This window comes from Macaca nemestrina, chromosome 1 (assembly GCF_043159975.1).
Source record: "Macaca nemestrina isolate mMacNem1 chromosome 1, mMacNem.hap1, whole genome shotgun sequence".
Lineage (NCBI taxonomy): Eukaryota > Metazoa > Chordata > Mammalia > Primates > Cercopithecidae > Macaca > Macaca nemestrina.
This window is the reverse complement of record NC_092125.1, coordinates 166823802-166838604: the sequence shown is the minus strand read 5'-3', so window position 1 is coordinate 166838604 and position 14803 is coordinate 166823802. Positions and strand designations below refer to the sequence as shown.

At 35.6% G+C, this 14803-nt stretch overlaps 1 protein-coding gene across 1 annotated transcript; it reads right to left on the bottom strand.

Moving 5' to 3' along the window:
- Positions 1-10417: 10417 nt before the first annotated feature.
- On the bottom strand, positions 10418-13911 carry LOC105498449 (insulin like 5). The gene is made up of 2 exons (XM_011770552.3): positions 13678-13911; positions 10418-10923 (listed from the first exon to the last, which is right to left on the bottom strand). The coding sequence occupies exons 1-2, from the start codon at positions 13850-13852 to the stop codon at positions 10691-10693; spliced, it is 408 nt and encodes a 135-aa protein (XP_011768854.1). The 5' UTR covers positions 13853-13911; the 3' UTR covers positions 10418-10690.
- Positions 13912-14803: the final 892 nt, after the last annotated feature.

Genomic DNA, 14803 nt, shown 5'->3' with positions numbered 1-14803 from the left:
AGATTAGAATTTCAACAGGCAGAAGATTACAGGAAGTCTGGGCTGGATAAAACACAGTGTTCATTAAGATAAGTGGTTAGAACTAAGATTAGAAGTTGTGAGTATCTGAGTAAGAAAATAAGTAATCATTAAAGGTTTTTCATTAGGCTAACAGTATAAATGAACGGACACTCTAAGAAGATGAATATGTTGGAAAAGAACAGAAAGACTCTTGGGGAGGTGAGAGGTAATAGAGGCTGGAAGAGGCAGTGGCACTGGAAATGGAAAGGAGAGGATAGTTGTATGAGACACTATGGGGGCAAGGTCTACATGAGTAGGCAAGGGGAAGGAGGAGTCAGAAGTGACTCCAACATGATATGAAAAGGCAGTTGAAAGTTTCGAGCTCTGAACGTTTGCAGACTTAGGTCTGAGTCCTGCTGTCCCAAGCACAAGTTAAGTGACCTCAAATAAATTACTAATCTCACTAAGCCATAGCTTCTTCATTGCAAAGGAATGATAATACTGGTACCTACCTCATAGGATTTTGGTGATAATTAAATACATATGTTTGCTAAACCATCATAATTCCTGATAGAAAGCTCTCAATACAGTAGCTCTTATGGTTGCAATAGAAAGTTTCAGTGTGGGTCACTAGTTCAATGAGCCTATTAACAAAAATAAGGAAGTCAGCAGGAAGAATTTGAGGAATAAAATATGAAGTTTGATTTTTCACTTGTTGAATTTAAGTTAATGATGGGATATTAAGATGGGGTTAGCCTCCGGCAGCTGAGAACATGGGGCTGGAGCTGAGCTACGGCATCAAGGTGAGAGATTTAGACTTGGTAGTCATCCAGATTGAGACCTAACATCCTCCTGCTTTATAAAATATTCATTAGCAGAATCTTCAGCAACTATAGTGAGTACTAATAGCAAATTACTAAAAATTCAGTTAACTCTGGGAACATCAGCCAGAAACCACCCCCCAAAAATTAATAGGAACTGTTTTTCCAAAACTAAAATTAAATAATGCCTTCTTTTCTTCATTAAAAAAAAAATCCTAGATGATCCTTTTGTGTTTTCAGACATCATAAAAAATGTAAGGGTTCTCTCAAAAATACATTAGCATCTTGAATGGAGGTGTCAGTGCTGTCATCTGCTGTCATTGTTAATAAAATGGCTTTAAAGAAAATACATAATAGGAGGTTCTTCCAACAGAGTCCAACAGATTATATGTTGGGAAATTAAGTGCTAGTTTAACTCCTTCATTAAAAAAAAAAAAAAAAAAAAAACTCTTAAGAATTATCCCAGTATACGGGAATGATTTTAAAAACAACGGTTGAGAAATTAGAGCTTGTAAATGTAGCCATCCTAGATAACGAACACACTCTTTGTTAGGACCATCATTTGACTGGTGTTTCTAGATATTACCCAAAAATATATTAAGAAAACTCAACATTAAATAGTTATTCATAATTTACTATGCATTTTGCTCCCAAAATTGTTATAAAGGAGTGGCCTGTGCCCATTACCTCTGATTTTCTCTGCCACTTCTTTCTATGCCACCTTCACCTTCTGCAATCTAGTTCTCATCCCCGCTAATGTGTTCCTTTTTTTTTTTGAGACGTAGTCTCTCTCTGTCGCCCAGGCTGGAGTGCAGTGGCGGGATCTCGGCTCACTGCAAGCTCCGCCTCCCGGGTTCCCGCCATTCTCCTGCCTCAGCCTCCCGAGTAGCTGGGACTACAGGCGCCCGCCACCACGGCCGGCTAATTTTTTGTATTTTTAGTAGAGACAGGGTTTCACCTTGTTAGCCAGGATGGTCTTGATCTCCTGACCGCGTGATCCACCCGCTTCGGCCTCCCAAAGCGCTGGGATTACAGGCGTGAGCCACCGCGCCCGGCCTTAATGTATTACTTTCCCGAGTAGTCAAAGTGGTCCCCCAGTTGCATCCACCTCAGCTACCTTCTGAATTCATTTCTTTTGAATGGCATTGTGATATAGATGGTTAGGTTTTGGTCGCTTTTTTTTTTTTTTTTTTTTAAGCATAAGTTTGACAAAAGTCTCCTTTAGCTGCCACCCTTACTAGCTGTGTGTGACTTTGGTTTGAGGTGGCTAGTGTCTTGAGCCTTAGTTTCCCCAAAGGTAAAGATGATTATGATTGCTACTTATGTTCCTGTCACGACGACTAAAAGAGAAAGTATGCATAGAATATCTGACCCACAGTAGATGCTTACTCGCAACCTCTAATTTTTTCCTGCAGAAACTCTTCTCTAGAAAATTGAGCAGATAGTTTTGCAATTTCTGCTCACTACCCTAATGTAATACCCTAGATTACGTGTTTTTCTTTTATCACCTTTAATCGTCTGCTGCTGCCTTCTTTGAATGACAATTTCTTCTCAAGTCCATATTTATTATACAGTCCTATACATCTCCAAATTTAGCTTCTCGTGGCTGATGTCTACCTGTTTTCAAATTTGTTTCATTCAGATGTCTTAATTCTCACTTCAGTACTTTCTTGATTCCTTTGAACATTTTTGTTTACTGCCACCTATTTTATCCTGTTAGCTCCCATTTGAATTTACATATTCCTCTAGTATGTTCATATAGAATAAACATACTAAAGGTTTATTAAGACATATATCTTAAGTATCTGATTAAAGTCTCCTATAATCTCTTCTCAATTTCTTTCCTGGCCAATTTGAGTACACTTTTTTTTAATTTTAGTGCAGGATATAACTTGAAACTTGTGGTTTTCCACCCACCCACCAGGCTACTTCCCTACCTAGCAAGGCAAGGAACCAGTATAACCAGTACGGGAAGCACTAAGCTTCACTTTACATTTGTGATCAGAAAAGTTTCCCACAGACAATGATGAGGCTGAATCATCTAACTATTAAAAGGACAGAATATCCAGCCCGATTTGTTTAGGGGTTGCTGGGAAATAGTTTTTAAATTCCTATGAAAAATAAGCTTAAAGACTCATAATTTCATTTTGAAACTAAAGGAAAATAAACTGTATGTTGTTGGTTAATTATATAATTATAATTATTTTTTCCTATAAGGAAATGTATTATATAACAAGAACTTTACTTTGGTAGGACAGGTGCAATAATTTTTTTTAAATATATAGTTAAATTGCTTGCTTGCATCCCAATTCACAAGCACAAGTAAAAGCCATTTGTCAAACTTATGCTTAAAAAAAAAAAAGCGACCAAAACCTAACCATCTATATTACAATGCCATTCAAAAGAAATGAATTCAGAAGGTAGCTGAGGTGGATGCAACTGGGGGACCACTTTGACTACTTGGGAAAGTAGTACATTAAGGCCCAATCATTTAAAGAAGAAATAGTATCAATCTTAAACATTCTGAGATTAAAGAAAGAAGGACCACTTTCCAACTCATTTTATGGAGCTAGCTTAACCCTGATATCAATATATTACAGAAAAAGCATAAATGTTTTTTTAAAATGTATTAACATGATATTATAAAAAACATAAATGTTGTTTATGAAAATGTATATTAAACAAATCATTAACAAATAAAGTGCAGTGGTATATAAAAAAGAGAATACATTATTAATAACTGGAAATATTTTAATAATTCATTTGTGTACAAATAAGTACAAGTTCATTTAAAAGTCATGTACTTGATTGTATGTGTATTATACTCCAGTGAATTTTTTTAAGTCACGTGGCTAAAGATATTATTACAACTTTTTCTTCCAGATTTTTAAAGAACAAATAATGCCTTCATTTTATAAAGCTAGAATAATCTTTATTGGCAAAACATATAGAGATCAGTTTTATTTATGAACACAGATATGAAAATTCTAAACAAAATATTAACAAATGCAATGCTTCTGAGTATTAGAAGAATGTTATACTATGATCAAATGAATTTATTCTTAGAATATAGAGACATTTCAACATAAGAAAGCTTATCAACAGAACTCTTCACATTTACTAAAGAGAAAAATACCATATGATAAAATTAGGTGTGTATTTTATGAAATTTAGAAGAATTTCCAGCAAAATAAGTCCTTCAGCAATACGTAATAGAATAATACTTTTAAGATAATTCTGAACATTATATACACATGTATAATATAAATTCATTATTTATTGTTTTATTTATTCATATTTCAACCAACAAATGTTGTACTGAGTAGTGAATGCTAACGCCTTTTCCATTACAATTAGGAACATGGGAGAGATGTCTGCTGCCGTTATTATCATTTAGATCAGGGGTGTCCAATCTTTTGGTTTCCCTGGGCCACATTGGAACAAGAGGAATTGTCTTGGGCCACACATAAAATACACTAACACTGATAGCTGACAAGCTAAAAAACAAAACAAAACAAAACAACAACAACAAAACCAACACAAAAAAACTCATAATATTTTAGGAAAGTTTATAATTTGTGTTGGGCAGTATTCAAAACTCTCCTGGGCTGCATACAGCCCATGGGCCACAGATTGGACAAGCTTGATTTAGACTTTTTTAGTGGTCACCTTCCCTGAGAGGCCTTCCCTGACCACCCTGCTTAAAACTCATTTCCCTTTATCCCCCCACCCAAGCTTTCCTATCCCCCTTCCATGGTTTATTTTCTTCTCAGCATCAATTATAATCTAATATTACTCCTGTTTACATGTGCCATCCATTAGAATATGCACTTTTTCTGTTCTATTCACAGCTGTATCCTTACTACCTAGAACCATGCGTGGCACATTACTCTCTCAATAAATAATTACTGAATAATGAGTAAGGTAATAAGTCAAGAATATGAAACAATCAGCTTAAATCCTGCAAAAGAAGAGATGGAAGTATCTTTTCATTGTAGATTATAATATTGCATACCTCAAAAATCCAAAATGAGCTAGTCAAGCAGCTATTAAATTTAATAAAATTACTTGACAAGGTGCTTGGAGATAATGTTTTAAAAATCAAGATTTTTCTTTGCACTGCAACAAGTAATTAGAAATGAACATGGAAGAAATTTCTCATTCATAGTGGCAAAAAATTCCGGCATAAGTTTAAATTAAAATGTATAATACCTATATAAATAAAATTATTTAAATATTTAAAATAAACTATGTTATTATAGTAATATATTCTAAATAGAAATTCTTAACATCCTAGAATGTAAATGTTTCCTACATTTGTATGCATGTAATGCAATTCAAATCATAATTCCAATGAGATATTTTTAGTATAGAATAACAAATTCATATGGAAGTGTATATCTCATAATAGTCATAAAAATTATTTATAGAAAAGCTATAGAGATGGGCAACATTTCTTACTAGATATTAGAATTTACCACAAAGCTACCACAGTCAAAATAGGATAGGGTTAACCCAGGGTAAATAGATCAGTGAACAGAATAAACAGTCTATAATAGTTCAAAGTATAATGGAAACAACATATGACTAAAGTGATGTGAAATTTTTACAGGAGAAAGACAATTCATTTAATAAATGATGCAGGAAAAATTTGCTATCCATCTGGAGAAAATTAAAATTAACCACTTCATGCTATACGAAAACAAATGTAGGATGAATTAGGTATAAATTCAAAGGATAAACCACAAAATTATTAGAATAAAACTTAGGAGAATTCTTGTGCAACCTCACAGAAAGGGAGATCTTCCTAAGCAAAGCAGGAAATTCAGAAACTGTAAAAGAAAAAGACAGACATCGTATGTCAAAGGATATCCTAAATGAAGTAAAAACATAAAAGACTAGGAGAAAATATTTTATCTGGAGAGCAGTCAAAAAGTTAGTATTCTTAATATAAAAAGCTTTGAAATTTGATTAGAAAAATACATAGAAAAATGGGCAAATCATATGGACAGATTAATTTACACAAGAGAAAATACAAGTGGTCGATAAATACAAAAGGTGATCACTCCATGGTCAAGTGAATGCAATTCAATCCAAAAATTATGTTTAATATTTCCCCTAATTTCACCAAATTTTTGCAAGTGTAATGACACCATAGACAGGTGAGAATACAGGCTCTCTCATAAATTTCTAGTGGAAATATGAATTAATGCACAATTTTTAGATGGTCATCTCTTGTTATATGTTTAAATTTAAAGTACATATATTGAGATGTTATTGAAATATATGAAGATATATTAAATAAAACAACAACAATGAGATGTAGGACACTGTGTGTAATCCATTTTGGTGTAAAATAGGATGATAGACTCAGTAAATACTGTATTAGAGTAGGTTTACTACCTTAAAAATAGACTTAAATATAAAACAACTCAAAAGTTATTGCTTGTTAAGTTAAGCGAGAGGGTGGGGGATTTTATGGACTTGTCTTGGAAGTGGCACATATCACTACTACTCACATTTAGTAGGCTGGAACTCAGTCACATGACCAAACATAAACACAAAGGAGGCTGAGAAATGTAGTTTAGCTGTGTGCCGAAGAGGAAGAGAAGAAGAAATTTTCGGTGGACAGTTAAAAGTTTATGCTATAGAGATAGATCCATTAGATAAATTACAAAAATAGATGATAGATAGATAGATAGATAGATAGATAGATAGATAGATAGATAGATAAACCTGCCTAGCTGTATTTGCAGTTACACCACATGAATTCATTATAAATATGATTTTTATTTCTGGCAGAAGTTATAAGAAACTCTTAATAAGGGTTATATTATTACTTTAGAACCAAATAAAGGAGAGCGAGGCTTTTGATTTATTTTATGCTTCTGTGGACTGCATTTCCTAACCTTATGCATATATTCTCCTTTTTTTCCCTGCAAAAAAAGTCGTTACAGGATTTATTGAGAGATGAGGTTCCATTTTTCTTCTTTGTTTCTCCATGTACTTAAATTACATAAATACATTTATAATAACTAATAAATATAAGTAAGACTATAGTAAATACATAACAAAAATATAATGCAAATATATATTTACTACTTTCCCCAGCAACCTGGTAAGCTACGTACTGACACAGAAATAAGGGTCAGTACATCAGGATATATGAAGAAAGTTGTTTATTGCATCTTTATTTGTAATGGCAAATACTGAAAACAATCTGAATATCTACTGATGTAATAAAAAAAGTGGCAATACGTATTATAGAATAGCAGTCCTCAAATGTTTTAGTCTCAGAACTCCTTTGCACTCTTAAAAAATTATTAAGAACTTCAAAGAACTTTTGTTTATGTGAGTTGAATCTATGAATATTTACTGCATTGAAATTTAAAACTGAGAAATTTAAATTTATTAATCCATTTAAAAATAATAAATCCACCATGTTAACACAAATAACATATTTTATAAAAACTTGGCCAGGCACGATGGCTCATGCCTGCAATACCAGCACTTTGGGAGGCCAACATGGGCAGATCACTTGAGATCAGGAGTTCAAGACCAGCCTGGCCAACATGGTTAAACGCCATCCCTGCTAAAAATACAAAAATTAGCCAGGCCTTGTGGCACATGCATGTAATCCCAGCTACTAGGGAGGCTGAGGCAAGAGAATCACTTGAACCCCGTTGCAGTGAGCTGAGGTCATGCCACTGCACTCCAGCCTGGGCAACAAGTGAGACTCCATCTCCAAAAAACAGCAACAACAACAACAAACTACTTATATTTCACCAAAAAAAAAAAAAAAAATGGTAAGAAGACTTGCATTGTTTCAGATTTTTGTAAATCTCTAATGGCTGGCTTAGTAAAGACGGCTTGATTCTCATACCAGTTTCTGCATTTGATCTGTTGCTGTGTGTGGTATTGGTTGACATACATGAAGGAAATCCGCCTCATATAGATATTTACTTGGAAAGGGAAGATTATTTTAATAATGTTTTCAGATAGTTTAAAAATTTTTTTTTGATATATCCCCAAACTCAACAAGCAGTTATTTATTATAGTTAGATTGCCATGTAAATCTGAAGTCATATCAATGAATCATTTGTACTGTTAGATTAAAATTTTTATTTTGCTCTTTGAGTGGATATTTTACCCATTCATTATTTTATAATATCATGCATTGATCATTTGGAAAATATTGGTTTGCTAAGTTATGCATATCTTCCAAACGTTGACACACAATGTCAAAAAATCAAATTCATTAATATCATCACTGATGCTGATGGTAGGGGATGAGTTTCCCAAAATTTCTCGAAAGCTTAAATTTGATCATCAGCAACAAATACTGTCAGTTGTTTTCCTTGAAGTGAAAGTTTCACTTCATTCACTTTTCATATCTTATTTCATTTCAAATCCCAAAATCTGAATAACTAAATTTTCACTCTTTCTTTAAAAAAAAAAGAAAAAGAAAAAGACAGTGCTTCGTGGAAAAAGCAGCTCACAATTTAATTACATAAATTTTAAGTTTGCAATTTAAATACATAAATGCTTATCCTTGAGACAACCATCATACTTCAGTATGCTGCAGAAATGCCTCATCCAGTCTTCCCATTACATCACCCAGAATATTGAAAAGACATGTACTCAAGGGTTGAGATTAATGTAATTTTTACTGCTTCATCAAGGATATTCTTCAGTGAAACTGACTTGCTTTTAAAAGTCAGAGTGCCTGGTAGTAAAGAATATTTTGACTACTAGTACAGATTGGCATAACTGTCTTGAATCACTAAGCAGCCTAAGTTTGGATCCAGTAACACCATCCACTAACTTGTGTGTCTTAGGGCACATTTACTTACTTCTACTGAGCCTCAGTTTCCTCATCTGCAAAATGGTAGCAAAGTACTTTCACACCCTCATACGTTTGCTGCAACAAATGTGTGAAGGAAAGTGTTTAAATTCCATTCATAATGCCTTGACACAATTTAAGTGCCCAGTTTTTAGTAGATGGATTTCCAATATGGACTATTGTATCAATAAGAGCGGCACTTAGATGAACAGAGATTCTAACTCTTGTTACATCTCACTGGGGGAGTTCGCTGTCAGAGTTAGAAATAAAAGCATTGTTTTGTGATATCCTTACTCTGTCTTTTGTCATTTTATCTGGGAAGACATCCAATTGCTTAACAATGACTTGGTTATCTGGGTCTTTGTTTCACAAATTCCAGAATGAGAATAGAATGCAGTAGAAAGGCAAAACCAAGGTGGCTCATACTACAGGAAGAAGCTTATTACTTAACATACTCTGGGTTTCAGCTGTTTATGGGACCTGGTGAATACATATATGCCCCCAGCTATTCTCACATATAACGCTGAAGGACTACATGAGTATTAGGAAACATGTATTGAGCACTGTAAGATCCTTTGAGAAAAGCACTTTGTTTAGATTCTCATATTTGACTGTTGTGAAAGGAAAATAAATCTTAGGACTCGAAAATCACTTAGCCAAAGGGAAAAGTCAAGCTGGCAACTACATCAGGCAATCCTGCCTCCCATTTTATTCCTAAGATAACTGTAAAGATTGAACAAGCTACATATCTCCCTCACAATTTGCCCACTAGGAAAGTTTTGTGGGCCCCAAGATCTTTACCCTAAAACAGTTCTGTCAGATTTCACTCCAACAATGTAAATTGATAGCTTATCTTTACAGGTGTGGGACAAAGAACAGAACTAAAAGTCATCCCTCTGCTCACCTGAGACAAATGCATGTCTGATTGCTTCCTCTCTCCTATATTTATCTTATGTAAAAATGCAGATTCACTGAGCTGGACTGATGCACAAGTGACTATTTCTCTACTTCCCTATCACATGTGAATGGTTGATCAAAGGCTCAAAAGAATACAACCCTTTGCTTCTCACCTACCCACACTTTTTAAAAAGTATTCCTTGGCCAGGCGCGGTGGCTCACACCTATAATCCCAGCACTTTGGGAGGCAGAGGCAGGCTGATCACGAAGTCAAGAGATCTACACCATCCTGGCCGTTATGGTGAAACCCCGTCTGTACTAAAAATGCAAAAATTAGCTGGGTGTGGTGGTGCTCTCCTGTAGTCCCAGCTACCTGAGAGGCTGGGGCAGGAGAATCACTTGAACCTGGGAGGTGGAGGTTGCAGTGAGTCGAGATTGCGCCACTGCACTCCAGCCTGGTGACAGAGCAAGACTCCGTCTCAAAAAAAACCAGTTATTCCTCTTTCCCAATATCCACCCTTTCCCCTTTAAATATTGAAGCCCTCAAAGTCATCTTTGGAGAAAGGCACAGACCTGTATCCTGGGTGCACATCCTTAACCTTGGGAACATAAACTTCTAAATTGATTGAGAGCTGTCTCAGATACTTTTTGGTTTACACTATGAATCAATGTTTAAGTTTTCAGTAACAATACACAGTAACTCAAACATTAAGAATGAATAGTTATTTCTGGATGATGAGATAATAGTTGATGTTTATTTTTTATGTATATTTTTAGATTTTCCAATCACCAGCATTTTCTGTTTACTGTTTAAAAGTTGTTTACAATTTTTTAAAAAGAAAACAGCACAGTGAGCTTGATGTATAGCATTTTTATTGCAATTTTGCACAGCATTTGAAATTTCAAAGCATTAGTAGAATTTGAAAAGAACAGTTCACTAACCTTGGCAAAGGGAGAAAATATAGATCACTGTGGTTTCAACCACTCAGCTATACCTTTTAGAAAAGAAGTTTTGCCTACCCAAAAGCTATCATTTTAATAACACAATATTAGTGTTCTACCAGGGAGTAAAACACTGTAATTAAACATGTGATAAAGCACTGCCACCCATTGGGTATTTGCTCTTGTCTTAGCAAAGAGCACTCAAATCAGTCATGGAGCAGCCATCAGTGCAACACAAAGTTTGTAAATCTTGTCTTGACATCACTGAATGCTTCTTTGACTTCCAAAGCTCTTCAGTAGGCGTCTGTCCACCCCAAAGACGGTCTTCGCCTGAGGCATCCACCTTCGGAAGGTCTTGAGCTGGATTTTCCTCAGAAAACTCACGTTTATTTGGGAGCTGGAAGGAGTTTCCTATCTCAGCTGTATGGAAGAGAAAAAAATAATACATCCTTAGACAGCTCCTACAAAGAAGGCAGCAACCACATTACACTGTTGGGGAAATGAACTGGATCCCTGAAATGAAATAGAATCCCACACATAACTTTTTTAAATGTTGGTCTGGTTTCAGAGAGATTAGACATTTTGGGGAGAGCACAGTCATCTCCACTCTCCTCATTTTACGGAGGCAGAAACTTGAGCGCAAAGAGGAGGAGTGACAGCCAGTGTCTCTCAGCTGGTCAGGACTTGACTTCTCAAGTCCTGGTCAGGACAGGACTACTCGCTACCTCTGCTGGATGACCAGCAACTTCCAAAGTTATTAGTTATGTGCTATAAACAAAAAACACATAAACAAAAAAACAACCTTGTGTATGCCCTGCAATCTTGATCAGTAAAGAAGGAAATGGAGACTTAAACCTCTATATCTGAAAATAAAAAGTGAAATTCAGTTTTTGCCTAAGTGTTGTTTCCAAAGTTCACATATAAGCTTCTCTCACTTTTATTTAGTTCAAATGACTTGTCAGTGCCTTAGCACACCAGCAGGCACCATGAAAAATTAAGTGAATGGATGCTGGTTGGTAAACCAGAATTGATCAGATAAATAATGCATGGGAAAACACCCTGAAAATCTGAGATTTAATAAGTAGTAGTATGATTTCAGTGATGTCCAACAGAGCTAGCCTCACAGACATCCATTCCACTGCCCTATGTGTTTCAGAGATATCCCAAATGTATTTTTTATAATGCACTTTGGTTATTCCGGAGATTGTTGTAAATCCTGTAAATTATGCTTACTCTCTTAAGGTTAAAAACCCATATAATTTTTGTTAGCATCTAGTCATACGAACCTCAATATTAAAGTGGTAGTGAAAATGGAAAATGCATGCTTTTTCAATACAATAGCCCAAATATGAACAGTTTAGGACATTTTCTAAAATGTTTTCATTACCAACATCATTTTAAATTAAACTGAAACCTTAACAATCATATATATGGTCACAACATGCTTCCTTTTTAACTTTTTAGAATAAAACATAGCAAATACAATCAATTATTAAAATAGACTCTTAAGCAAAGCACAGAAAGACAAACACCACATGATCTCACTTATATGTGGAATCTAAAAACGTCAAACTCAAAAATGTATGGCGGAGAATGATGGTTATCAGAGGGTAAGGGGGATGGTGGGGGAAGAGATGGTCAACAGTACAGAATTTCAGTTAGGAGGAATAAGTTCAAGAAGTCTATTGTACAACATGGTGACTATAGTTAATAACAATGCATTGTATTCCTGAAATTGCTAAAAGAGTAGATTTTAAGTATCCTCATCACAAAAACATAAGTATGTGAGGTAATGCATATGTTAATTAGCTTGATTTAGCTATACATACATGTATATTGTATGTATACACATTTCAAAACAATATGTTGTACACAATAAATATATATAATTTTTATCAATTAAAAAAATAATTTTTAAAATAGGATTTTCAGCCATGCCCAGTGCCTTATGCCTGTAATCCCAGTGCTTTGGGAGGCCAAGACGGAAGACTGCTTGAGGCCAGGAGTTTGAGACCAGCCTGGGCAACATTGCAAGACCCCATCTCTACAAAAGATTTTAAAATTAGCCAGATGTGGTGGCACACACCTGTAGTCCTACCTACTCAGGAGGCTGAGGTGGGAGGGTCACTTGAATACAGGGATTTAAGGCTTCAGTGAGGTATAGTTGTGCCAGCCTGGGTGAGCGAGCAAGACTCTGTCTCTAATCAAATAAATAAGTAAAAATTTAAAAATAGGATTTTAAATAAATTCTACCTCATACTTTAATATATAATTAACAGAAAGAATTTCAATCAAACTTTTAAGTTAGTTGAATTGAATAATAAAGAAATAGAGTGAAGTCAGTCACTTCCCCGTTTCTGAAAGACATTTGGCTCATTTCTACCTTCAAAATCCTGATCAGGCAATTCCTACTACTAGAATTCCCACCCTGCTTCCCCACCACCTTTCATAATCCCCAAATCCTTCAGGGCCTCTGTCAACAACCACCACCTCCATGATGCTGTCACTTACTACAAAAGCCCACCACCTTCTCTTTCCCACCTGAGACTCAGTATGGAATTAGTAAAGACCTTGGCTCTTGAAGCCAGATAGACCCAGTTTGCTACCTAGCCACATTTTCACTAGCTGAGAGAAAGAATTTTCTTCTTGGTAAAATGATAAATGGTGGTAATTTTGCTTGCTTCACAGGATCCTTATCAGAAAGCTGAATGAAATGTTGCACATGTAACTTCCTGGGACTTAAACGTGCTCAATTAAGGTCAGCTTCTTTCCTTGCATCCATATTTAACAACTGCCTGAATTCTAACTTATTATACTATATAATTACTCATGTGTGAAAGTCTTGCTACTTCAACATGCTCCTTGAAATCACATGCTTTGCTGTAGCCTCCATAGTACCTTCCACAGATGCTGAGCTCATTGAAGTGGTCATGCAATCAAATGATTTCAAGCAGGGGACTAAAAAAGGAAGTCCTTATTTTCTGAAAGGTAGCATGCTCATCACCTCCCCAAGCCAAATTCAGTATATTTTGATAATTAATCCCTTAAATTGACATAAAAAATACCTCAACAGTACTTAGAGAAACACTTAATAAAATAATGGTTTAAAACACAGCTTGAAAAACTAAGAGACACGTGAAAGGAAAATAAAGGAGACACATGAGTTACTGTTACCTTGCTGAGCTTGAGGGATCCCCTCCAGATGCCTTCTCCACCTAGAGCTGGCACAGATGTAGATGACTGTCCGTATATATTCTGCCCCACAGAGTCTCACAGACTCCTTGCTCCTCACTTCTGAGATGGCAAATAGGACAGAGAATAGAAACAGAGTGAAAATGGAGCCCTTCATTTTGCTGAGGACTGAACGAGAATCTGATATGGTAAGTATGGTCAAATCAAATTCTGGAGTGACTGTCACCCTCTTGACCAATTTATACTAACTTTCCTGACATTTTATTGGTCAGAACCTCATTTTTACAATATTTGCTAAGCACATAGGGTTACACAGTAAAGTTTTGAAAATGTGGTTTTATGATTATTGCCAGCTATCCAGTCACTCCTGAATACCGTCAACGCATCTGTGAGATGATAAAAACAGATGCCCTCTTGGAAGACATTATGGAAAACTCACGGACTTTGAAAGTTGCCAAGAAGGAGTTTTAATCTCAGCCTTGCTACTTACTGAGTGACATAGGCAAGTTTTAAACTTTTTGAGTAGGGGCAAAGCCTGGTGGCCAACAGCAGTAACCCCAGCACTTTGGGAGGCCAACACAGGCAGATCACTTGAGGTCAGGGGTTCAAGACCAGCCTGGGCAACATAGCAAGACCCCCATCTCTACAGAAAATTTAAAAATTGCCCATGCACAATGGCACACTTGAGCCCAGGAGTTCAAGGTTACAATGAGCCATGACAGTACTCCAGCCTGGGTGATGGTGAAATCCTGTCTCTAAAAAAAAAAAAAAAAAAAACACAACAACAACAAAACTTTTTGAACCTCAATAACCATATCTCTAGAATGGGAAGACCCATCTCACAAGGGTGTTTTTTAATATTGAAATTAACATGAATGTCAAAGCAATGGGATATCACACTTAAGTAGGCAAGTTCTTATGTCCTGAGTTTGAATCCTGGCCGTTGCTGTTACCTAGCTGTTACCAGATCTAGATGCTGTTACCTGGCTGTTACTTACCAGATCTAAACTCTTAAGCAAGTTTTTTAAAGCATCCTTCTTTGTAAAATAGTGTTGATGATTGTAACTACTTCATAGAGCTAATGTGATAATGTGTATCCCACTTGTTA